Source organism: Sus scrofa, chromosome 14, assembly GCF_054392235.1.
Source record: "Sus scrofa isolate SSC_HxYL_T2T_F1_AM1 chromosome 14, Sscrofa_HxYL_maternal_Yorkshire_Landrace_v2.0, whole genome shotgun sequence".
Taxonomy (NCBI): domain Eukaryota; kingdom Metazoa; phylum Chordata; class Mammalia; order Artiodactyla; family Suidae; genus Sus; species Sus scrofa.
Genome location: NC_139396.1, coordinates 154,460,957 through 154,487,344, shown reverse-complemented (window position 1 = coordinate 154,487,344; position 26,388 = coordinate 154,460,957). Strand labels below are relative to the sequence as shown.

The following is a 26,388-nucleotide window of genomic DNA, read 5'->3' as shown; positions in this document are numbered from 1 at the left end:
CGATGGTGAGCTAATACCCTTGATTCCATGAATAAATCACAAAAACTGCTTTGGGGGGCCATCGCAACTTCTGAAAAATGACTGGGCCCAATCTCCAAACCGAAATACTAACGGTTTGTTCCATACATAACGACACAATTTATATCGTTTTGGCGGCCTGGGTCAAGAACACCACATCAATCAGCCCTTGAGGGGAAGCTATTCCATCTGGAACATTCCCGGCACTGCTTCAATAAATCCTGTCTCCTCGCATTTTGGAGGTCGGAGGTTCATTCTCTACTGAGGTTTGGACAAACTCCCAAAGGTCACACATGGGCTACAAACCTGAAGTTTCTGAGCAAATACTGGGGGGTTCTTTTCTGCTAAGTCGGGTTCCAGATAGTCAAGCGCACCACAGAGAGAGGCCGGATGAGCCAGCCTGCTGAGGAGGGCATCAGCAGAGGCAAAGGAGCCCTCGGGAGCTGTCTGAAGACCAGCAGAAGAGGACACAGAGGAAAGATAGAGGAGAGCAGAGTGACATTGGTTCCAAGCAAGGACCACACATCCAGGGGCTGGACATTCCCGCCTTAAGGCTACAGACAGTAGCGGTTAGGTGCCAACGCGTCCCTTATCATCTGGTCTGACTCCCACGTGCTGCCCATGCGCATCTGGAGACTGGCAGGCCCGCCCCCCCTCCCCCAAAGCACAGCCTGGGGTGCCCTCCCCACCCCCAGCCCCCTCACTCAGGAACCGGCTGCTGGGAGGAAAGTAAGCCTTCGCTTATTTACTTGAAAATCTCAGCGGGTGGGAGACAAGCCAGGTGACGGGGTCTCCAAACAGAACTCATCAAGGAAATACCTTCCAGGGTCAACAACGAAACCAAGGCTTGGGGAAAGGTCACTTTCTCAATAAGGGAAAGATGATCTCAAGCAAACAAAAAGGTGTCTCCTGATAGATCAGAAAGCCTTCAAAATCAGAAGCCAACTTTGCAGAAGGTGAATCAAGCACGAGTCCTGCACAGTATGGACTTGAGAGACGGTCTGAGTCCTGTCTGGTCTCTCTTTCTGCTCGCTAAGATTTTTCCAGTGTCCAACTGCCAGACGGGCAGTAGGGGCTCAACAAATATTTGATGCATGAGATAGGTGAATGTTTACTAGTCTGGAACAACAAAGCGACAGGCTAAATCAACGGCCTCCAGCCCTCTTGGGGATTGCCAGGAGGGAGGGGGGAAAAAAAAGTAAAAATAAAATTCAGCTAGAAAGAGGGCCTGTTTTAGATGCATGGGGGTTGGGGGTGAGGCCTTCGGCTCAGGTGTATTTGCTCCGCAAGCTCCACAGCGGTCGGGGTGGTGGGGGGGGAGAAGTCTAAGTTCTGGTCTATAAACAGGAGGAACTGCCTGTCACCAAGGCCCAGGAGAACCAACTGCCCCTCAAAAGGATGGCCCCTACTTTACCAAACTCTGCCCTTTGCCACAGAGAACGGAGAAGCCAGGCGCAGCTTAAAGCAACAGTTCAGCCCTTAGGGGCTAGAAGTGGAAAATGGATAATCCCGAAGGCACAGAAAGCCTGCCGGTGAGGACTGCAAAACCGCATTGGTGAGGACAGATTTTTTTCTCATCGTTATGGGGGGGTCTCCTAGGCTGGCTTCTATGGCCGGGACAGGGTGGGGTCCCACCCGGGTGCCCGGTGAGTGTTGCTCTGTAGGCCTGGCCTTCGGGGTGAGGGGACCCGGCTGGCCTGGGGCTCACCCGCAGTGATCTCGGGGCCCCTCCGACCCCACTTACAATTTCAATCACTTCTGACGCGGTGCCCAAGGCCATGGCCTCCAGCTCTTTCTGGGAGGATTTCTCTGGCACCTGCAAGTGTGGCTCCTGGTTGGGGGCCAGCCCTCGTGTGACGGGATGCTGGATCTTAGCCCCGGCGTTCACAAGAGCTTCCGTCTCCTCGAAACTTGAGCTGAGGAAGCAAAGAGCATCGTTAAAGTGTGTGTTGGAAATCCCACTGAAATGAGCCAATGTGCCGCTGCTAACATCCCAAGGGATCCTGGACTTCCAGGGTTATTATACTCCCCGAGGGAAACGGGCAGGTCCTGGGTGGAGGGAGGACCAGCCCCCGCCGCCGCCGAAGGCCTGCTGACAAGGGATGGCCAGAAGGGCAGATGCCATTGGCTGAGGGCACGAGCTCTGGTGCTGAGCAGACTGCCAGTCCCTTGGCTGCGCACCCTAGGTAAGAGGTGGTACTGTAACTCCAGGAAGATCAAGGGAGATGCCGCCTGCACATAAAGCACTTGATACACTGCCTGTCTCAAGGCGCCATTATTGCTGCTGAAATATCGTCACCTCACTCCCAGTCTCCTGGGAAGATTCTGGAGCAAGTGTGGAAAGACAGAGCAAGAGCTTTCCCTCCTGCTCAGTGAAAAAGGCAGGTAGGAGGGACAAGAAGGTTCCCATCTTAGCGGGACACCCCACCCTCATCCAGCTCAGAACAGCTCCCAACAGGACCCTGATGGATGCTTATATTCACATCTGGTTTTCTGTTCTGCTTTGGTTTTTTTATGGCCACACATGCAGCATATGGAAGTTCCCAGGCTAGGGGTGGAATTGGAGCTGCAGCTACTGGCCTACGCCACAGCCAAAGCAACCTGGGTTCTGAGCCACATCTGCGACCTATGCCGCAGCTTACAGCGAAATCAGATCCATAACCCACTGAGCAAGGCCATGGATTGATGGCTCCCACATCCTCACAGACACTATGTCGGGTTCTTAACCTGCTGAGCCACAGTGGGAACGCCCTTCACATCTGTATTAATAAAAAATGTTTATCAGGCACTTCATTTGTGCCAGGCCCCCCAGTGACAAGAGCCTTCCTTACAGCATCTCAATTTAATCCTCCCAATGGCTTTTTAGACAGGTATGTTTATCCCCATGGCAACCAGGGGGATGCCTGAAGACTGCGAGCCTCGATTCATCTTCCTAAAATCCCTGCAGCATTGACGTGACGATGACTCACTTAATACGTGAGTTTACTGCAGCCCAGTTGGGTCGAGTAACCTGCACCAGGTCAAACCATCCGTAAGGTCCAGAAGTGGGATCCAGGTCCTGAATGCCATGCGGGCTACCTCCCATGGGACATATCACCAAATCAAGTGGTGTGTGTGATGGGAGGTGAAAGGAGGGGCTCACACCTGCAGCTCTAAAGGATTTCACCTTAGTCCAAAGGGCAGCCAGGGACAAACCCACCACGTCTGCGTCCGTTCCACCGAGAGAGATGGACATGCGAGCCGCCCGAGTGTGTGCAAAGGACCTGGGGTCAGGGGAGCAGTGCAGGTGCTGCAAGGCCTGGGGAACCTCCGCCTGGGGAAGCCGTACCCTGAACACGGCGTCGGGGACTCCGACATCCGGACGGGGGGAGACTTGACCGGGCTCTCCTCAGAAGTATCGAACATAAGGTACAAGGCCTGCTTCTTCGGGGCCGCATCATCCTGCTGCAGGGATCAAAGTCACACGTCAGCTGGGCCACAGTGGCCCCAACATGTTACAGAGATGAAAACCAGAGCACTCTTCCATGGGGACCGAAAACTCATGATAACTTCACTTTTCTCCAGCCACCGGAAGAGAAGAAAAAGCAGTGCTGGCCGCGGGGTGGGGGGAGAGGAAGGAGAGAGAACGTGTGGCCATGTGCAGCTAGGAACGCTTGGGGGGAGAAGGACCGTGATGCTGAGTGTGCTACCCACTGCTCAGCCCCTCGGCATTCGCTGGCCATCTTCTCGGGATGGGCACCTACACTGGCCATGGAGAAGAACCAGAGGGGTACGGAAGACCCCCTTGCCTATGGTTGAATGGGGAGGCGAGCATGAGGGCCCAGTGTGCTGACCTACAGCACACCGTGGTGTAGAAGCGGCAACCCCACGTCCATGAGCCATGAGAGAAAGATGGCTAAGAGTAACGCATCGGGGCTGCTGAGTGTCACACAAGCCCTCCTGGGCATCTCCATGCCTCTGAAGGCATCGCTGGACAGCAGCACAGAGCAAGAGGTCACACTCAGAACCAGATGCCCCGGCAGCAGCACCTATTAAGCCAGGGAAACAGATGCCCATCAAAAGAGAGATGGGGGCAAGGCTTATTGCCTAAACGGACATTCTTCAGTTCTATAAAGCAATTAATCTGAAGAAAACAGATAACAGTATACCTTAAAAACAAACAAACCCCTCCCTCCACTTTTTTAAAAGAAATCTCTCACTAGTTCTTTCTCATTCTAGGGAAGTAATTCAGCAGAAAGTCTAACTGCATCTTATCATTTTATCCCTGGAAATGGCATCTCAAGTGGACTGACACAAACCTCAAACCCCACCTCCCACCCCCCTAAGCCGCAGTTCACCAAACTGACCCCCCCAAAAGAAAAGAAAAGAAAAGAAAACAGGGCGGGGAAAGCAAATCCCCTGCTGCCTGGAGGCATAAGAACTTACAGGTAAGGAAGAACCAATTTTCTCCATATATTCGATTTCATAGGAGTTTCTGTAATCCAACTCTGCAAACAAACAAACAAACAAACAAAAAGATGGCTTAGTGCCTGAGAATAAAATGGAAAGATTTGGGCTGGGCATGGTGGGGCCCAGAATAAGCTTGACGCTTTTGAGACTGTCCACTGACTGAGATTTCTGATACAGTCCGAAGGGGAGGCTCAACCCAGCTATTTCCGGACAACTGGTAAACCTCTTACTGCAAAGGGGCTCCTGCCATTTGGGAGTCTGAAACAGTTCCAAGGAATTCAACGTCCTGACCAGGCCCAGATCTGAGGGGAAAGATCTGAGCATTCTGCACTTAGTTTTCAAATCAGATAGAGTGTGTCCACTTTGTTGGTTTTCTCTGTGACGCTCTGGCAATAATGTGAATCTTCCCACGTCCTGATGATATTTGGGAGCTGGGTCCACAGCTGCCCATCCAGCGGTCAGCAGCAAGGGAAGAAGGACAGTGTTGCTAAGAGCTGTGCAGGTCACCTGGCACAGCTCCCAAACTGCTGCCAGTGCCAACGGGGCTGGTCCAAATAAAAATTTCAGAAGCAAAGACTCTTGGCAGTTCCCATCGTGGCTTAGCGGTTAATGAATCTGACTAGCATCCATGAGGATGAAGGTTCAATCCCTGCCCTCACTCAGTGGGTTAAGGATCCCGTGTTGCCATGAGCTGTGGTGTAGGCTGGCGGCTACAGCTCTGATTGGACCCCTAGCCTGGGAACCTCCATATGCCGTGGGTGTAGCCCTAGAGAGACAAAAAAGACAAAAAAAAAAAAAAAAACCCAAAAAAAAGGCAGCAAAGACTATTAAAGTCTAGCAATTTAGTTGGAGAAATGCCCTATTTCAAATTGCCTGGAGACTTTAGGCCGCCAAGAAAACGCCAGGCACGCTCACTGAAGACTAGATACGCCACTCACTGCCTGCCTCAGGCTCCGCAGACGGTTCCCATGGAAACCGAGCTCTGCCACTGCACTGCACCCTGTGCAGTGAATGGATTCTGAGCACCTAGTGTGCCTTAGACTGTGCTCAGCGGATACAGTGGTGAACCAGGTAGAAGGGGACTCTATCCTCGCAGAAGCCCCGATTCGCAGCTATTAGATGGCACCTTTCCACTTAAAAATAAGGAGTTCCTGTCGTGGCTCAGCAGTTAACAAACCCAACTAGGATCCATGAGGAAGGACATGGGTTCCATTCCTGGCCTTCCTCAGTGGGTTATGGATCTGGCATTGCCGTGACCTGTGGTGTAGGCCCGCAGCTACAGCTCCCATTCAACCTCTCGCCTGAGAACCTCCCTATGCTGCAGGTGTGGCCCTAAAAAGACAAAAATAAATACATACACAAATAAATAAACCAAGAGGTGACACATGACCCATGCAGAAAACAGCTCTTGACGGGTGTCATTGGCAATCCCCGAAGCCTGATGCCTTCATTTTTTTCTTTTGGTAAAAAATAAATATAGGCATTCCCATTGTGGCTCAGCAGGTTAAGGATCCAGCGTTGTCTCTGTGAGGGTATGGGTTCAATCCCTGGCCTTGCTCAGTGGGTTAAGGATCTGGCCTTGCCACAAGCTGTGGCTTAGGCCTCAGGTGCAGCTCTGATGCGACCCCCTGGCCTGGGAACATCCAAATGCCCCAGGCATGGCCATAAAAAAAAGTAAAAGAATAAAAAATAAAAGAAATATAAATAGTAATTCTATGGTTTAAAACCCCTCATCCCGGGAGTTCCCGTCATGGCGCAGTGGTTAACGAATCCAACTAGGAACCATGAGGTTGCGGGTTCGATCCCTGCCCTTGCTCAGTGGGTTAAGGATCCAGCGTTGCCATGAGCTGTGGTGTAGGTGGCAGACGCGGCTTGGATCCCTCGTTCCTGTGGCCCTGGCATAGGCTGGTGGTTACAGCTCCGATTCGACCCCTAGCCTGGGAACCTCCCATATGCCGCGGGAGCGGCCCAAGAAATGGCAAAAAGACAAAAAAAAAAAAAAAAAAACCCTCATCCCTTCATATTCATCATCATATTCAAGAGAAGGAATCACTTTTAAAAATGATCCTCTAACATGAGCTTTAAAAGGAGACATTTCCCTGAAGAATTTCTCAAAACCTGCAAGCGTGTGTGGCGGCGGATGAATAAACTCCAGCTCTTAAACTGTGGACAGCTTTTCAAGAGTCTCTGCATCTCGGAGATGAAGCAAATGCATCTTTCTGGCAGGCATGACCTGCTCATGGGAATGGGGCTGGTTTTGTGGATTAATTGCCAGAAAGACCTCATGCGTCCTGAAGGCCCTGATTTGTCCGTCACTTGGGAAGAATGGAGACTAAGCCGAACCACATGCTGGCAGGAGCTCAGTGTGTGTAACCCTGTGAGCTTGTCCCCGGGGGTCTGCCTCAACTGAAGACGCAGAAGCAATTGTTTATTAAGACTGACTACCTTTCAAAGCAGGAGACAGCAAAGGACAAAGTGATTTCTAGAGAATTTTCCAGGTGTAGGACCCCAGGACTAGTATTTTCTTGTTCTACTAAAGACTGTCTTAAGTTGAGAAGATAACAAGAAATCAGCTGCTTCCTCCTCCAAAGTCTCACTACTATTGCCAAGACATGATTTAACCCTCAATTATTAAACAGAAAGCCCCTGGGACGCCCTACAATAGCACAGAGCACCCAGGAGAAAGTGAAGAAGCCAGGGGCCACCAGGGATGGTTGATTTTTCCGGGATGTGTGGCCCCAGGTCAGCGCCAGCTCTAGTTCCAGCTCACCTCGGCGAGGGGCGCTTCTGGGAATCAGAGCTCGTTTCCTGGCAGCAGATCTGGGTGAGTTTCAGGTCCGTGAGCTCACGTGTCTGCCTTCTTGCCTCCCTGCCAAGAAGGTCTCAGATATTCTGCGAAAACACCTGACTGAACTTGGTTCCCCAAATCTCACTCATCTGCCTTAAATTCTGGGCCTCGGAGGATGGGCTGGGAGCGCGAGCCTGGCCCAACTTTAATCCCATTTTTGCACCACGCCACAGGCAGCTGGCAGGCCAGGAAGGGTAATGCCAGTTCCACCAAGTGGCACGACATCTTCACCACTGAGAGAAGAGGCTGCTCGCCAAAGCATGTGTGATGCTCTGAGCTGAAGAGGCCTGAAGTTATTTCTAACGCGTCCCGTCATTCTGAGGGCTGCTCTTGGTAATTATTTCCTACCAGGGCAATGCGCTGGGCGAGGGCTGGACTGCTCTTCCCATCTGACTCTGGCTGCTGGAGCTTTGCTGGGGGACTGGAAGGAGGCCTGGTCAGAAGGATGCAACTGAGGCCAGATCATCATGCCCAGGACCAGGGAAGCCAGCTCCCTGACCTCTCCAGGCCCATCGCCACTTACCCATCAAATGGAAACCCGAGTGCATACCCCTTGCAGGATAAAATGGATTGATGTAGTTTAGATCAAAGACAACTGGTTAGGCAAAGGGGAGGGCCTGTGACCAGGTCTATTACTACCCGTTGCTAATGTTTCTGCAACTTTTAACGTAAGTGATGACAGCCTTTTGGAAGGGGATAGAGACATGACTCCAACTGCCCTGAGTGGCTCCTCTGTGTGTCTGGAGTGTGACAGCAATGGTGCCGTCACGGATGAACCGGTCAGGCTCCTGGGAAAGACACCTTTGCCTCAGGCGGGCAGATGTGGCTGTGTGTAAGGGAAAAGGGGGAAGTAGGTGACCAGCCAAGGGCCATCCGGACCTGTGAATCGAAAACACTACTCATGGGGTCTCTCAGACCAGAACTCAGACTCTTCTCCCAGTGGTTGCTAAACTTTTTTTTTTTTTAGGGCCACACTTGTGGCTATAAATAAGTTTCGGAGCAAGGGGTCGAATTGGAGCTACAGCTGCCAGCCTATGCCACAGCCACAGCAATGCCAGATCCGAGCCACATCTGCGACTTACACCACAGCTCACGGCAACGCCGGATCCTGAACCCACGGAGCGAGGCCAGGGATCGAACCCGTATCTCATGGATACTAGTCGGGTTCTTAATCCACTGAGCCACAACGGGAACTCCATTCCTAAACTATTCATCCCTGAGGACCACCTGGACTGTTTTCTCTCACGGCATCATGTTTCGAAAGATTCCTCTACAGCATGGCATCTGCAAGTGTTCACAGAAAAATGTTCATAACTGCCCATCTGTGATTTTAATCAGTGAGAGATTATCCATCACCATGGCAAGCTGATGTTATCACAGCCCCCAAAGATGCAATTTTAATTAGCTGGGCATCTATCTAAACTGGGTCCAGGAGTTCCCTTGTGGCACAGGGGGTTAAGGATCCAGTATTGTCACTGCAGCAGCTCGGGTCAATGCGATGGAGCGGGTTCAATGCCTGGCCTGGGAAATTCCACATGCCGCAGGTGTGGCCAAGAATAAAAAGTAAAAAAATAAAATAAAATAAACTAGGCCCATTCAGGTTTTTTGAAACCTTAAAGACAACCTGAATCTCTTATGGACCCAGGTAAGGAAGCATCCATCAGTTCCACACCCTCATTCTACACGAGAGGAAAGGAAGCCTGTTTGACACATCAAGAGCGTGGCGGGAAAGCAGAGGCCCGTTCCAGTCAGGCAGACCGGGTCCTACAGGGTTAGTCCCTCGACACTCAGCAAATCTTAGCAGCTCAAAGCCTCTGCTCTCTTGCTCATGTATGGGGAAGGGCAGAAATCCACTATCTAGAGCTGGGAGGATGAAATGAGGTCACGTATATAAAAGATGCGGCACGGCTGCTCCAGCCACCGCAGCCCCTCCTCATTAGCGTGACTTGGAGAATTCCTACTGCAGCGAATACGTGCTCACATGGCAATTATTTGGCCATGTCGTTGCCCCATGATCTGTGACTTCAGGGTCAGAACATTTCAGTCACAGCGGCAGCCCTGGCCGGGTTCTTTCGGGGGAGCACATCTGCATCCCCACCAGATGTGTGTCTGGTGTGGCTGGAAATGACCTCATTAACAGGAAAGACGAGCTGAGAGCAGGGCTCCGCATCCAGTTTCTTTCCACATCTGGTTGCTGGAGGGAGCCAGGTATGTTACCGAGGTGAATGCAAGGCCACTGCTCTCGAAACTGCAGTTGTTTTCTGAGTCGCACAGACAATGGATTTCTCAGCGCCTGCCAGCTGTTAACTACAGTTGGGATTCCCGAATCTTCACTTCTTTTCTAAGGAGGCAGGGTTAATAGAATTTTGGTCTACACCAACAGATTTACCTGTTTGTAGACTTTTTGCAGAAAACAAACCATTCTCAAATATGTCACTGAGCTAGTGAGTGCTCTGTTTTAGTTCAAAATTAAAGTGGAAGAATAGACGTTACCACTGAATTAGGCACCTATTTAGCTTAAAAGGTATTATTAGCATCTTTCTATTGTCTATGAAAATAGTGCATGGACTTACTCGGTTCCTGATGGTACCACCACGTACATACACCCCAAACATCCACCTTTTGATCCCTCTCTACAGTGGCAAGCCCACGTTGGTATCTAGGCATTTCCATGACATTTAAAGGCTTCTTATCAAGCCTCAAGAGATGGGAACCAGCGGGAAACCACGGGAGCCATCAAAATGGCCAGGTCCCTGCTTGTCCTCAAGCGTTTCCTGGTTGTTTCCGGGATGTCAACACACCCCACCCTCCTCCCCTACACAAGCAGTGACTGTTGCAAAGATCAAACTGGGCCCTTTCCCTAGCCTTCTGTTTTCTTTTCCTCACAAACGTCTTTAGCCCCTACCGTGTTCATGGTGCTGTGGAGAAAACGAAGGGTGCTTAGGGGACATTGTTGTTGGGGTTTTTTTTTTTTTTTTGCTTTTTTTGAGCCATATGGGATTTCCCAGGCTAGGGGCTGAATCGGAGCGACTGGCCTATGTTACAGCCACAGCAATGCCAGATCCGAGCCACATCTGAGACCTGCACTGCAGCTCACAGCAACACCGGATCCTTAACCCACTAAGTGAGGCCGGGGATTGAACCCGCATCCTCACGGATACTAGTTGGGTTTGTAACCCACTGAGCCACAACGGGAACTCCATCAGGTGGCATTCTTGGCTTCAAAAAACACACAGTCTAGTAGGGAAGCAGGAGATGCCTGCACATCATCATTGCTGCGTCAAGCAACCTCGCAGCGGGTCCAGACCAGGCCCTGATGTCAGGCAGCACAGGGGACACGTCCAGGGGCAGGCCGGGTGGGGGGAGGGGCAGGACAAGCCTGAGAGACGGGGAAGCAGGGGCCATTCCCGCCCGCAGAAGCCACTGCAGAGGAGCTGCAGAGGAGTCACCCAGGAAAGGGACTCCATCCGGTGGGGTTCATGGCCGTGGCAGGTGTGCACAGAGGAATGGGGGGACTGAAAAAAAGCTGAGGCCAGGTCCCCTGGAACGAGGCTGGAGTGAGAACATCACTGTTAAACTTCCAAACACCCAGCCTGAGGGCCAACCAGGCAGCTAACTAAAGGCTCCATTTATGCAAAAAACACATTGCTCAGAAGTCCAAGCACACATAATCTGGACTGTCTTTTCATCATCAAACTACAGAAAGGCAGTGTACTAACATAAACATCCAGAATCCCCCCCAAAACGTGAATGGTTATGGGCAGAAAAGCAAGCCACCGAGAAGCCTGATGACAGAAGAGCCTTCAGAGGAAGTAATCCGAGTTATCATTTAAAAATTTCCTCGGTGACACCCCTGCTCCGCCTACATGGGGGCAGGAGGCTGTTTGCTGGAGATCATGGCTCCTTATTAGCAACAGAGACGTGGAGAGGAGGTTTCCGTGTACAACTGTTAGCAGACTGATTTCGAGTCAGTTTTGAAACTTGATGGAAACCAAGATCTTGGGCAGGGAAACTTGGAACCCTCAGGACAGCCCTGGGTGCTGGGAGGATGGCCGAGCACAGGCTCAGCAGCCCCACGTGGTGGTGGGTGGAGAAAAGGCCCCTCAGGGTTAGGAAGGCAAGGGACCACGGCACCTGGAAATGGCTTAACCCCTCCTGGGCAAGGCTCTAGCTGCTAACTTAAGATACAGGAATTTTTCGGGCAAAAGGATCAGGCAGAAAGCTCAGTGGGTAGCCTGGCGGCGGCTGGCGGGGGAAGCAGTGAGGTGTCGGGGGTTGGGGACTCTGGTCTAGGGCTGGAGCAGACGGTGTGGTCACTTTGTGGAAACTACCCTGGGGGTGATGAAGAGTAGGAGCTCCAGACCAGCCCCCACCCCCACCAGCAGGCTGACCTACCCTGAGCATTTGACCCAAAACCCCCACGGGACAGAAGCCATACAGCCAAGAAGGTGCAAAGCTGGGATGCGCTCAGGATGGAGAATTAGAGGGCGCTGGGCTGGCTCTTAGCAGGCACCTTGGGGTCACAGCACAGCTGGGTTCAAGCCTCAGGTTGTTTTAGAACACAGCCCGAGCTCAAGGTGCACGGGGAGACGGCAGCCGAGGGCACGGTTACCTGGCAGAGAAGTTTCTTTCCTGGGCTTTGGCTCCCTAGGGGCAGAGGTCTCCAAGGCAGGGTGGGGGTCCGGCTGGGCACCGAGCTGCTTACCCTCCGTGGGTGAATTGAATTTGGTCTCGCTGACGAAGGTGGACAGGTCCGAGGGCTGTGGGAAGTCCTGTTTGTCGGCCTCCAGATCCACTGTCATGCACGCCCACTTCTGGCTGGTCACCGCCAGCTTCTCCTCGTCGGTTGCATGGACCACAGCGGAGATCACGGGCGGTGTTTCCGGCGTGGCCGCTGGGGTGGGGTCCTACCAGGAGAAGGCAAGCAGTGTCTTCCCTCACCCAGTCTCTCTGCCCACCCACAGTCTGGGCCCCACAAACCAGGACAGGTTCCTCCCTGTCAAACTCTTCTGCTCAAAACAGTCCCGAGGAGGAGTTCCCTGGTGGCTCAGAGGGTTAAGGATCAGGTGTTGTCACTGCGGTGGAGGGCCTTTGATTTCTGGCCCAGGAACTTCTGCATGCGTGGGTGCAGCTCACCCCCCGCCCCAAAGAAAAGTCTCAAGAACGCAAATTCATTCCTCTATGAGTTTTCTTCTTTTATTTTTTTTTTTTTTTGTCTTTTTGCTATTTCTTGGGCCGCTCCCGCAGCATATGGAGGTTCCCAGGGTAGGGGTCGAATCAGAGCTGTAGCCACCGGCCTTCACCAGAGCCACAGCAACGCGGGATCCGAGCCGCATCTGCAACCTATGCCACAGCTCACGGCAACGCCAGATCCTTAACCCACTGAGCAAGGCCAGGGATAGAACCTACAACCTCATGGTTCCTAGTCGGATTTGTTAACCACTGCGCCATGAAGGGACCTCCATGAATTATTTTTTCTGATTGCCTATGTCAGGGGATGATGACCATGGGTTTACAAAATAATAATCAGGATTTTGTGCCTTGGTTATCTGAGTGAATGACATTCTCTCTCATTCACTTTGTAAAAAATAAGGAAACTTTTACAATGGGCACTTTTATCTTGGCAACTATAGTGTTGTGCCCACACAGTGCTCCAGGGCCTGCACGTAAATATCATCTGTCACTCGACCATCTGCATGCCTGTCAGGGGAGGTAGAGAAAGGGCCGTGCAGCTGAGCAGAACAGGAGCCCAGAAATGTGACAGCAGAGGTGGCACTGGACCCAAGACCACTCTCTACAGCCCCGCCCCGACCAGGGTGGGCTGGTTGGGGCTGGACGGGCGCAGATGCGGGACTTGGGAGGTTTCCTTGTTTTATGCCCTTGAACAGCCTGGCACACTCACGTGAAGATGCCCTTCCTTGGTCTGTAAACAGGGTAGAAGAAATGGCATTTATTTGCTGGAAGAACTAGTAAGCGGGAGACAGGGACGCCTATGAAGAAAAGAGCCCAGGCCTGCATGTCTTTAGAGGATGGAGTCCCTTTACCCCCCCATCCTGATGTGGGTCACTCGATCCAATGCCCTTGACACTGGGCATTGGATCTCAATAGCCCTCCCCACTCGATATTCACGTAAGTTCTCAGCAGGTTCACTGGCCAGAATGGACCCTTCGAATTCAATTCAGTTCAGGTCCCATAGAATCCAACTAACACTTTTTCTGAATATCTGCCAACTCCTGGGACATACTCCAATGGACCCCAAGGGGAGGGACCAAAACAAGGTCTTGAAAACACCGAGGGACCCTCGACATAGGAGGCAAGGAGGGTGTTAGGAACATGGCCGTGATAAGCAAACAAGAAAGCGCTGTTGACTAGTGAGGAATAAAACACATCAGCCTAAACTCCCCAGGTGCCACAAAATCATTAATACCAAAGGGAACATTATACCTGAGAAGGTGGATCAGAGAGAGGAGACCGTTTTGGCGACTTTTTCACCCTAAATGTGTCACTGGAAACAAAATGGAAAATGTAAACACAACAGACAGAGGTACAGAACATTCCAGAACATTCCTGAGCCGCCTGAGGCCCAGAGGGTCTGATTGGGAAGCGTCAGGCCCAGACCACCCTCCAGTCTACACCACTCCAACATCACCTGAAAGACGTCCATACTGACAACTCGTTCTGGCTTTTTGACAGGTTATTATTGTTGCCCCCCAGGAAAAGACTCATCAAGCTGGAAATCTTTGAGGAGATCATTTTGGAGAGCTGACCCAGAAAGTGAAGCTAAATTTACCCTGATGTTCTTATTTTTAAAAAGTAGATTCTGGTGAGCAGATTAACAGACCCGGTTTCATCCAGGAAGGTCTGAACCAGCGAAGGTGGAGGAGGGGATCTGAGTTCAGGACACCAATTAACAGGATCCGATTTATGGAAGACCAAGCCGACAGAGCCCTCAAATGAATGAGGGCGCCGTGCAGAAATAAGGGAAGTTCTGGGTCTCCTGGGAGACCTGGCAGGTGCCCTTCAACTCTCAGAAACTCTGAGCTTCTCGGATTCCCACACCTCTGAACTTCGGGGTGGGATTCTGTCTCAAGGATGGGCGAGGTGAGGTCATTTGTATTTTAAATTATTTAAAAAAATAATAAATTTATCATCTTAAACACTTTTAAGTGCACAGCTCAGTAGAAGAAAAGGACATTCACATTATTGTGCAACCAAATCTCCAGGACACTCTTTTGGAGATAAGATGATTTTTTTTAAAAAAAAAGCCTTTTCCTAACCACTTCTAACAACTCTGGTCTCCCTGCATTTCTTCTTTCTCCTTCATAGAAATAATTGGGGAGGCGGGGGTGGTGGGGGGAGGGGAGGACAGGACACAGGCAAAGGAACCATCAGCTCAGACTTCCGAAGGGGTTGGAAGGAAGGGATTGTTGGGCACAGACTGGGTGGTCAGGGGTCCTTTCCACAAGCAGAGTGGAGGCTTCTTCACCTGCAGGGCAGCCCCTGCCCCCGGCTCTCAGGCCCCTCTGTGGTACTGTTCTGCCTGCAGTAAAGCCAGGGCTGGGGATGGGTCCCCTCACCTGAGATACCCCCCACCCCACCCCCACCCCGCTCTAAATGCCAACTGGTTGGACAGAGCAATTTGGCACCAAGTTCCTCCTTGTGCTCTCTTGGATGAAACGCTCCAACAATGGAATTCAGTCATGAGAGAAATACTATAAATGGTTATTGACAGCATTCACGGCATTTGCCATACGAACAATACAAACATAGCTTGAAGCATATATTTATTCATGCATATATATACCACATGGGATTTTATAGTCACTCAATAGCTCTAAAATACAAGAGAAATCCCTTGGAAATCCCATCTCAGAAGAGAGCCTGAGATGCTCCATTCTACCCCCGGGGCCGCTGGACGCCTGGGACCAGGGCAGCTTCCCCTGGGAGGATGGTGGGGGGGAAGGTGCCTGTGCTCCGCCCTGGGGAGCAGCCCAGAGGATCCCTCCCGGCCGGGGAGGCAGAGCGGTAGAGACACAGAGGTGGCCCACTCTGCTGCTTGTTTCCAGGGACAAGGTGACCCACGGGTGGCATGCTGATACCCAGCCCGGTCCCGCTGACCCCGGGGCAGCCTGGCGATGGCTCTCACAAGCCGTGCGCTCCACTCCCAGCTGACCCTGCATTTCAGGGAGCTCCTGGCAGGTCTCAGTTGGATACTGCCTAAACGTTTCTGCTTCACGTGTAGCAAGAACAAGCAAGAGCAGGTGCTGCCTGTGGCTGGTTGGATGGTTATTTTAACATGAAGCAGCAATACTTTGAAAGCCAATCGCCCACTCACCCCATTTAAAAGGAAAGAATGGAATGAGAGGGTTTTTTTTTTTAAATGTATGGGTTTCAGATGAAGACATCAATATGCAAGGCGGGGAGAGGGGTGGGTTCCATCCCCAACAAGCAGGCAGATGTTAGATAATCACATTTTCACAGCCAAGCAGTTCCCCTTATGCTCATCTCTATGAAACAGACCAATAACCTCTGCTCCTGGGAAGCCCATGCCCCATCATTGCCAGGCCTGCCACAGAAATATGGAAGCAGCAGCCATGGAAAGAAAATGAAAAGAGGTGGGAAGCAAAAACAAAGGCAGGAAAAAGCACGGTGGGCATAAAAGACAGATCCATTAAATTTACTTACAACAGAGAACATACAGACATCACATCTTCAACCATCCTAAGACAAGAAGACAAAGAAAAAGAGAGACAGACAGAAGGAACTGACAAAAAAGATACATCTGCAGACAACTGGTTATTAATGGGTTAGGATACAGCAGCCATCCACGCGAGGTTCTGCTTGTGCGTGTGGGCACCGTCCCAACTTTTTGGAGAGGGGCTGTTCCAGAAAGCCTTCCTCTCTTGGTTCCAATTATCCCATAAAGTGTTGGTGCCCAAAAAGCTTTGTCACCCCAGTGTAGGACTCCAAGCCACCCGCTCTAGAAGTAAGACCTAGAGATGGGCTAGCTTCCCTGAGCTCGGTTACCTATGGAAAGAGAAAAGAACAGGACCAAGCCATCTGTGGGCAAGGGGGAGGTGGGGGCTCCAAGTTGGCTCTCATTCCAAATAGGAGAGAAAAGGCTTTGTGGTTTGTGCATTTCAGACTTCTCTTGTTTGAGGCTTTAAATAAAGTTTCCAATACAGGTTCTCTGGAATCTTTTTTTTCTTTTTTTTTTTTTTTTTTTTTTGGTCTTTTGTCTTTTGAGGGCCGCACCCGCAGCGCGGCATATGGAGGTTCCCAGGTTAGGGATCAAATCGGAGCTGCAGCTGCTGGCCTACGCCACAGCCACAGCAATGCCAGACCCGAGCCATGTCTGCGACCTACACGACACCTCACAGCAATGCTGGGTCCTTAACCCACTGAGCAAGGCCAGGGATTGAACTTGCAACCTCGTGATTCCTAGTCGGATTCGTTTCCACTGCTCCACAACGGGAACTCCGGTTCTCTGGAATCTTTAGGAAGGGCCTGTTTGGACAGCCAGTCTAAGAAAAACCCACATTTTTGGCCAGCACTGCCTCCCACCCACCCCAGACGGGGCCAGTGTGCTCCAAGGCCAAAGCCTGCTTAGAGACCCTTTTCTCAGGAAGCCTCGGGTTCTCCTCACATGTTCAAGGCTCGGGGTGGCCCAGAATGAGAGGTAACTAAGTCACCCTATCTTGATTGGTGCCAAGCCGACTGGGAGGGGCCGACAGCCATGGTGTCTGCCCTGCTACGCTGCCTGGTCTCCTTGGCCTTGTCAAATTATTGACAATACTTCACATGAAAGCGAGGAGAAAGGCTTCAAGCAACAAACCACACTACGCTTGGACCAAAGTCCCGAGGACGGACCTGCGGCATCCAAGTGGAGGCTAGGATGAATTCCAGAGGCATGGACACCTAATGTTAATTGCAAGCTACTTGGCAAGTGTTTGGATAACAGACCCAATAATTCATGGCCTCCTGGGGATTCTGGGTACTGCTTCTCCCTTTCAAGTTCCACTGATCTTTTCTGGACCTACAGGGATCGTGGACTTTCGTCTATGAAGATGACAAGACAGAGAAGGGGAGACAAATAGGGGTGTTTAGTGGGGAGCAGAGAGGGGCTCAGGCCAGACCTCTCTTGCAGGTTTCTCGAGCCTGCTGTGTTTGCCTCCTGGGCTAATGCCTCATGAATGGGCAAAAACAAATGCTATAAATTGTAACAATATTTTAAAGGGACGCTCTCCTAGGTTCCAGGTCCTTTCGAAAAGCAATTTACACGTTAAACAGAAGAAACTAAGTCACCAACAGGGAGGCGGAGCAGGCCCCCACTGGGCGGTTCCCCTTCCACGGGTGTCCCACACACGCCTGAAGTTATACGTCAGGTCTTCAGCTGTGCGGAAAGCTTTAGACCACTGACCAATGAAAGCAAAAAGTCGACAACTCTAGATCCCAAGGGCTGCATGGACGGGAGATGCCACCACTATGGGCGCAGAGAGGACGGACCACAGGTATCCTCGGCAAACATGGGGGGACTGCGGCAGACGGGGGAGGGGATGGGGCAGCCCAGGTTCACCCAGGCACCTGAGCATCGATCGCGGCCAACGGACAGCCCCGCCTCCGATCTTACCACCTGCACCCCTGAACTTACGTCTTGAGGGGCGTCTTCTTCTTCTTGGCGGGCTTGTTCAGCCCATCCCCATCCGCTCCACTGGCTTCGACAGCACTGGCTGGGATCTCAAAGGAGGCTGGGGATTTAGAAGGTGAGCTGGGGGTCTTAGAGCAGGCCTGAAAGGGGTCAATGGAGTCATCACAGGCATCAGGGTCAAAGCTGTAAGAGTGCTGGGCAAGTTTGGGAGACTCCTGCATTTTGGAGGTGGAAGAAAAGGGGTTAAAATTGGGGTCATCCCACTTGTCAATATCAAAGGTGTAGGTACCTTTCGCAAGAGGGATGTCACTGGGGTCGGCAGGGGATCTGGTAGGCGAGGCAGGAGTGTTGTCAAGTTTTTCCGGCGTTTTTTTCATCTTTGGCCTCCTTAGGGGCATTTTGGCAACTGGCTTTTTGCCTATCTTTTTGGTGGGAGGGGGGTTTTCCTGCTGGGGGTCCCAACTACTCTTGTCCTCAGAATAGTCAAACTCCAGCCTCACCGAGAGGCCTTTGGCTGGGGGGTCCTCCTGCTCCCCACTCTCTGATGGGGTCACCTCCGCTGCCTCGGGGGCCGTGGCCGGAGGCAAGGTTTTCCTTCCGACGGGGGGTGAGTTCTGCACTCTGCCACCCCCAGAAGCTGGGGGGATGGCCCCTTCTGCTCCCTCAGAGTCCAGAGGGCAGGCAGCCTTGGGGACAGCAGCAGATTCCAGGCGTGTCTCCTCTGATGAGGCTGGTGCAGCACCTTCCGCCTTGGCTGCCTCCGTTTTTGTCTCAGATGTTCGAGTCTCCTCGCTGGCAATGTGAGTCTCTTCGGCTGGCTCTGGCTGTGTTTCTTTCACGGGGGGCGTTTCGGGGGGTTTCTTCGTGGTCTGTTTCTTTTTTAAGGAAGGTGGCCTCGGTTTCTTAGTTCGCTTAAGGGTGCTAGAAGCACTGCTCGAACCCGTGCTATACGCCTCTGGGGCCGGGGCCGCGGCCTCGGGGTTGCCGGGGCAAGAAGCACCATCAAAGTCACTGGCCTGCAGGCTGAGAGACCGGGACAAGGTGGACTTCGAGGGGGGGACGGAGTCCGTGGACTTCCTCCGAGAGGTGGCTTTGCAGTCCTGATGCTTCGGGTCTGAGGAGCGAGGCTCCAGGGCCTGAAAGTCGTCCACCAGCTCGATGTTGTCGAAGTCCAGGTTGTAGGTCCCGCTGCTGGCTATCGGCTTGTCCTCATCGAAGACGGCGGAGAAGGAGTGGGACGGGGGACGAAAAGGGCTCCCTTGCACGGAGCTGCCGGGGGGGCCATCGGGGACGGGGACCGTCTCAGCACCGCACCCTGGGGAAACGGAGACAAGGCCGTCACTGAAGGGCATGGGACATTTCTGAGTCTCTCCTCTCCTTTCAGACCATCACCTCCTATTAACAGAGCCCCAGGCCACCGCCTCACCCCCACCCTGGGGGCATGCTGCTGGGGACAAACCCTGCTCTCACCGGCTGGCCCGCACAGGCTGACCCTCAGCGCCCCCATCTGGCAAACGGGAGCAATAAGGGCTGTTTAAGAAGGTGCTCAATGGAGTTCCCATCATGGCGCAGTGGTTAACAAATCCGACTAGGAACCTCGAGGTTGTGGGTTCGATCCCTGGCCTCCCTCAGTGGGTTAAGGATCCGGCATTGCCGTGACCTGTGATTTAGGTCATAAATGTGGCTTGGACCCTACGTTGCTGTGGCTGTGGTGTAGGCTGGCAGCTGCAGCTCCGATTCAACCCCTAGCCTGGGAACCTCCATATGCCACAGGAGCAGCCCTAGAAATGGAAAAAAGCAAAAAATAAATAAATAAATAAATAAATAAAAGGAGCTCAAATCCTCCTGTCACACGTTTACCAAGTGCCTGATCAAGACCATGCACCACCCTGGGCTCTGGGGATTGTACGATGAACAAAATAGAAATCCCTGTGGGTTAATCCACAAGGATTCGGGTTAGATCCCTAGTCTCACTCAGTAGGTTAAGGATCCCGCGTTGCCACAAGCTGTGGTATAGGTCACAGATAGGGCTCAGATTCAGTGTTGCTGTGGCTGTGGTGTAGGTCAGCAGCTGCAGCTCTGATGTGACCCCAGCCCAGAAACTTCCATATGCCTCAGGTGCAGCCTTAAAAAGCAAAAAGCAAAAACAAAAACAATGAACAAAAAGACAAAGCCTTGCCCTCCTAAAAGTTACATTCTTCAGGAAGAAGACAGTCAAGAAACAATAAACAAATAAAATGGACAGACTGTCAGATGGCAGTAAGTGCTATGGAGAAAATAAAGCCAGAGGAGGAGTGTTGCAATTTTGAGATAAGGTAGTTGGGCAAAGGCATTTACGCCAAGGCGTGAACCAGGAGGATGTCTGAGGGGAAGCATCCTCGGCAAAAGGAACAGCAAGTGCAAAGGCCCTGGGGCAGACACATGCCTGATGTGTCGCACAACTACCAGAGGCCAGCGGGGCGAAAGTAGGGGAGAGGAGCAGGAAGAAAGGAAGACAGAGAAATAACGCGAGGGAGCCTTCGATAAAAACTAGCGGCTACCACCACCCAGCCTACTCTTGATGATTCAGGGCCTTGATGTGGAGGCCGCCAGGGAACTGCAACAAGACTGGGCTGGCCCGTCCGCCACCTGCCCCACCTCCAGGCATCCCCTATAATCTCTGCCTCCAACCCAACTGCATGCTCCTCCTCTTCTTAAGCTTCCCCCTCATCCATTCACTCTCCATTTTTAGCAGCTTCCTCTCAACTTCTCCTTCCTTCAGCCACTGCCAGCCAAGGAGGCCGCTCCTTATTGTAAACTATGATGCGGATGCCAGTCCAGAGATGCACCATCATCTCACGACCCCACTGCTCCACAGGGGTGCAGGGGGGCGGCCAGCCTGGCCTTGGCCTGGCTACTCTGGGCTCAGCCTGCACCAGGTGGCGCCCTGCAGGCATTTCTGGCTTCACAGTTGTCCTGGGCAGTCAAGGTGCCAAGAAACGATTGGCCAGAAGACTAAGTAAGACAAAGGGGGTGGGGTGGGGGTGGTAGGGAATGGTGCAGAGTGGTCTGCAGAAGAAGGAACAAAAGAGCTGGCACGTCTATGACTTGGGAAGGTGTTCCCAAAGCGTGTGTCACGGACAGGAGTTATGGTACCCACCCCACCCCCGCCGGTGGAGTTGCCAGACAAAATATGGGATGTCCAGTTAGATTTGAATTTCAGATAAATGAATACATTTTTTCATATGAATGTGTCCCATGTCCCAATCATTCATTGTTTATCTGAGATTCTAATTTAACTGGGTGCCCTGTTTTTTTTTTTGTTTTTTTTTTTTTCTTTTTAGGGCTGCACCTGTGGCATATGAAAGTTCCCAGGCTAAGGGGGAATCAGAGCTGGAGCTGATAGCCTACACCAGAACCACAGCCAACACCAAATCTGAGCCACATCTGTGACCTACACTGCAGCTCACTGCCATGCTGGATCCTTAACGCACAGAGCGAGGCCAGGGATCACACCCGCATCCTCATGGATACTAGTTGGGTTCTTGACCCACTGAGCCACAACAGGAACTCCCAGTGCCCTGTATTTTTGTTTGCTAAAGCTGGAAGCCCCAATCACCTCATTCCAACAAACAGACAAGGTTTGGGAAATGCCCACTTAGTGGCTACCACCACCCAGCCTACTCTTGACGATTCAGAGTCTTGACGTGGATGGAGGCTGCCAGGGAACTGCAACAGGACTGGGCCGTCTTCCTGTCGATTTTCTCACCACTGCACACCCCGAGGTGGTGGGTACTTGGCCGAGGACCCCACAAGACGAAGTGCTGCCCAGGAGACGACAACAGAAGGAAACTTCCAGCCTCCCAGGTCCAGGAACTGGTCTGATGGATTTTGTTTTCCCCAGACTTGTCACACTTTCTCTTGCAGGCTGAATAAATGCCTCTGGAATGGAGATCACCTTCTGGGAACATTTCTATTTGCCCGCCATGGTTTCAAACCTTCCCTTCTCTTCTGCATCCAAAGCCACTACAGGCCCTGATTGGAGCAGGTGTCCCAAAAGACAGAGCACTGGCTTGAAGGTTCTTCACCCTTCCCACCAAAGGATCTCTCCATGTCTCCTGCTTTATCCCCATCTCAAAAGAAGGGGTCCCTTCTCTTCTTTCTAGAATCAGCTTCCTCCTTACTTCCTGTAGGGACCGGCACCCACAGGCATCTCATCGTCCCATCACCAGCTGCCTCCTCTCCCTACCCTGGACACAAAGTACAGAGGGCTCAGAAGGACCAGGGGACGCAGAGGACCAGGAGACCAGAGTGCCTTGCAGGGGACAGAAGGAGCCTCAGCCCATCCCATCATTTGCAAAGCAAGGCCCACAACTGCCAACCTGCTTTCTCTCAGGCTACTGCGCAGGCCCCAGCAGCCTGAGAAAGGAAGCCTTCTGAGGCCCCTCAGATGTCAGGAGTTCTCCCCAAATCGTGCCACGGTTAGCAGATTCTCAGCTTAACCAGCTGCTCGCTCTTGTCCCCAGAAGAAAAGCTCTCTGCTTCCTGTGGCTCTCCTCTTTAGCACTGACATACCCTCATTAAATCATCCTGGACCAGGAAACCTCATCTTTCGGCAGGTATTCCTAGCATCAGCACTGCGGCCACCTCATGCTGGTTGGTTCTTTGCAGTGGGGTTGGGGGACGCATCCTGTTCACTGTAGGGTGTTCAGCAGGATCCTTGGCGTCTGCCAGCCAGGTGCCATTAGCACCCCCTCCCCCCGTTGTGACAACCAAAAATGGGTCTAAAAGTTGCCAAATGCTCCCCAAGGGGGCACAACCATCCCAGGTTGAGAACCACTGTCTTACTGTCTGGTGACAAGAGCAGGGCTGGGAGGGCCCTTCAATGCTCATCAGAGGCACCCTGAAACCAAGAAATGGGTCCCTGCCACATGCAGGCCTTGATTTCCCAAAGCAAGTGTGGCCCGACAGGATTCCTAGTTCCCCATTGCATTTCTAAATGCCCACATGCCCATCTGCACGCAGGCAATACTCATTCATTCCACAAACACGGGGGCTTCCCGTATGTCAGCCACTGGGGGGCCCCGCTGTGGACACAGCGGTAAGGAAGGACGTGACCCCCGCTGGATCCACCCGGGTGAACATCTCCTCTGCCTCGTGCACCCCAACCGTGTAGACCCAGGCAACGTCTGCTCTGGAGACCAACGCCTCGTCCTGGCTTCAGCTTCTCGGTCAATCTGAGGACAAAATCAGCATCCTTGGTTCGTGATATGCGAAGGCTCATTTGGTGGCTCCTCGCTGGATCTGGCAGCTCAGGCCACCAGAACAAAGTCCACAGACTGAAGGGCTTAAACAACCGCTGCTTCCTTCCGCCCTGCTGTAGAGGCTGACGTCCAAGGTCAGGGTGTCCACAGACTGGGATTCTCCTTGACCCGCCCACGGCCGTCCTCCCGCTGGGCCCTCACGTCGCCTCCCCTCCCCGTGTGAGCTCATTCCTGAGGTGTCCTCTTCTTCCAGGGACACCAGCTCTAACGAGTCACTGCCCTGCCACCTCATTTAACCTGAGTCACTTGCTTAAAGGTCCCGTCCTCCAGTGCAGTCCCCCTGAGGCAAGGGCAGGGCTTCAACACAGGAACGTGAAGAACAGAACGCAGCTCTTAACTTCGGGGCCAAGCCATGAAAATCTCCAAGCTAAGGATAAAAAGAACTGTGTATGGAAACAAGGGGAAGTTCCAAGGAAAGGGAGCAAGCCATTAGGGGCAACTGATGTCACTCAACTGTCCCACCGCCATCTTCAAAGGCCACATCACTTAGCCTTGCTGACTGTTTATCGCTGGAGCACTCAGCACTAGCTGGGTGGTGCTTCTCTCCCCCGGGCCTCCACCCCGATCAGCTCACCCTGGGCAGGGATCCACGGGCCCGGAGGCCTAATGGTGCCAAGACAAGGCACCCCCGCCCTCAGACTCTCAGCATCATGCAAGACACTCGGGGTGAATGGTCTTGTACACGGGGAGCCTAGCTCTACATGTCCCGCTCATCCAAATAACAGTCGACTGCCATGAGTAAGAATCTTCTGGAAAAGGCCTCCATTCCACAGAGGCTAATGAGCTATAAATGGAGCATTCCTCAGGCGTCATGTGGCCCTTTGCCAGCAGCTGTGGGCAGCCCAGGGCAAGTTCACAAACGCAACGTTTTCCAAACGTGCCTCTCCTCAGACACACCTGAGACACTCACTGAAACTCGACTCCCGGCTCCTCCCTGGGGAAGCAGGTCAGCAGGACCGGGATGGGGGGCATCGGGATCAAGGAAGCCCTGTTTACAGCGGGGGAACCCACACAGGTGGCTCCGTGAGCAGGGAAGTCAGGACCTGGCTGGTTCATTTCAGTGGCTTCCCGTTTGTCCTTTTTTTAGGGCCGCGCCTGCGGCATATGGAGGTTCCCAGGCTAGGGGTCAAACAGGAACTGCAGTTGCCAGCCTACACCACAGCCACAGCCATGCAGGATCTGAGCCATGTCTGCAACCTGTACCACAGCTCATGGCAACGTCGGATCCCGGACCCACTGAGCGAAGCCAGGGATCGAACCCGTGTCCTCATGGGTACTAGTCGAATTCGTTTCCACTGAGCCACAAAGGGAACTCCCTTCACTGGCTTCCTATCAGGACGCAGTCTAGTTCCTAAAACTTCCAGGGTCCATGTTCTCATATGCGGCCACAGGTACGGTTTGGAGGATAAGCGTGGATGACCTAGACTGGTCTCTGCGGTCAGCTCTGATTGCTTATGGACACGCAGAGGTATCAGGGCCCGTGGAAGTGACAGGTGCATGCAGTCCCTGTGTGCCCCTCCCTGCTGTGGTCACTAAACCTAGAGAGGCAGGCACCCCATGGAAAGCTGGCATTTCTCCCAGGCCCAGAGGGCTTTCAGACTCTCCCGAGGACCCCCTACCCCGACCCCGGGGAGCGGGGAGGATCTGTGCCCACTGCTTCCTGGATGTCTGCTCTGATCCTCTTCCTCCGGTTTCCAAAGGCTGCGGAGGCACAGCCCTGCTGGAGGCATGGTGGGTCAAGACAATTACTGAGCAGGTGACTCTGGAGACGGAGAAATTCTCTAGGAAAGCCAGGCTGTATCCACCCAAGCTGGACGCTGAGGACAGTCAAGACCTTCCAGGGAGGTCCTTAAGGAGCAAACATGGGTCCAGAGGCTCAGGGCCTTGCCAGGTTCTCGGTGCCCACCCAAGGTGCTCAGGGCCACCCCTGGCAGGTTATTCAACTCCTCAGATCCTCAGCTGTAAATCGGATGTGAGGATGCCATGGGAGGAGCATGTAAGCACCCAGCCCGAGGCACAGCAGTGTCAGGAAGTTGCAAGAGTGGGCCCCAACTCTTGCACATGCCCCTGTGCCCCCATCTCTGTGCCTCTGCCCCCGGCTGGACAAGGCTCTCTCCTGGCCGGGCTCTCAGATGCCTGGCCCATTCGGGAGGCTTCCTGCTATCTGCAGGGGGGCAGCCCTGCACAGTGACCTCAGAGGAGCTGAAAGCAGGTGACATCGTGTAGGGAGACAGGGTCCTAGGAGGTTCTGCGGAGAAGAGAAGCCCTTGGGTACAGTGAGCTTCTTTCTGGGTCAGCCTGCGGCCAGTGGTCCACACACGGCCATCTGGAGCACAACCAGAGCCTCTGCAAGGCCGCGCTTCCCCTGGGGCAGGGACGACAGGTCCAGGGCAAGCAGGGTGCAGGCAGCTCCGGGTTCTCCAAGGCCCCCCCACAGGCCTTTCCCGTGCTGGGCATCTTTCCGGAAAGAACGTGCAAACACGCTTCCCCATGGGGCACCACGTCCAGAGGGAGGGAGACTGTGGGAAGCCACCCAGCCCTGTCCCCATAGACAGGCTCTCTGTGCTGACAACCCCGTGGTGACTCTTCTGCTTAGAACCACTGGCTCACCTCAAATGCAGAGAATAACCTGGTCTCCAAATGGAAGGGAGTCAAGAGGGGGGGAGTTCTGATCCCAGAGCCCCTCGGTTGCTTGGAGACCAAGGGCAAGGTCAGAAGCCCTGCCCCTCCCTGGGAAGCAGGTGACGACATGCCCCGTGCAGGTGGCTGTGAGCACTGGCCTCCTTCCCTCACTTGAGTCAGAGATGAAACCCACAAAAAACCCAGCACAGGCCTGGCACACAGCAGACGCTAAACAGAGCTACTATTTAATTATGTGACATTTAATTATGTCTGTCGGTGGCCAGTTTTGAGTTCTAATAATGCAGCCATTGTACAGCAGCCAAGCATCCTGATCACAGGCCCGTAAAAACCAGAGAGGGAACGATCTCAGACGACTCACAGGTCACCGTTTTCATATTACAGGTAAGAAAACAGGCCCACGGAGTTCCTGTTGTGGCGCAGCAGAAACGAACCCGACTAGTATCCATGAGGATGTGGGTTCGATCCCTGGCCTCGCTCAG

General features: G+C 52.9%; 1 protein-coding gene and 1 long non-coding RNA gene across 51 annotated transcripts in view; one reads left to right on the top strand and one right to left on the bottom strand.

Moving 5' to 3' along the window:
- Window positions 1-26,388, bottom strand: part of TACC2 (transforming acidic coiled-coil containing protein 2) — a 227,829-nt gene that overhangs the window by 21,949 nt on the left and 179,492 nt on the right. For 18 of the 50 annotated variants that reach the window (XM_084992603.1, XM_084992609.1, XM_084992614.1 and 15 more), the window contains 7 exon segments: window positions 17,967-19,278; window positions 13,760-13,820; window positions 12,021-12,222; window positions 4,444-4,505; window positions 3,347-3,462; window positions 1,763-1,934; window positions 325-465 (listed from right to left, as the gene is read on the bottom strand). In XM_084992603.1, the coding sequence (XP_084848729.1) occupies window positions 325-465; window positions 1,763-1,934; window positions 3,347-3,462; window positions 4,444-4,505; window positions 12,021-12,222; window positions 13,760-13,820; window positions 17,967-19,278 (2,066 nt within the window). 50 annotated transcript variants of the gene reach the window in all.
- LOC146397114 (uncharacterized) lies at window positions 19,605-24,450 on the top strand. Its single transcript, XR_014827079.1, has 2 exons — window positions 19,605-19,974; window positions 21,480-24,450. It is a non-coding gene; the product is annotated as an uncharacterized LOC146397114 (long non-coding RNA).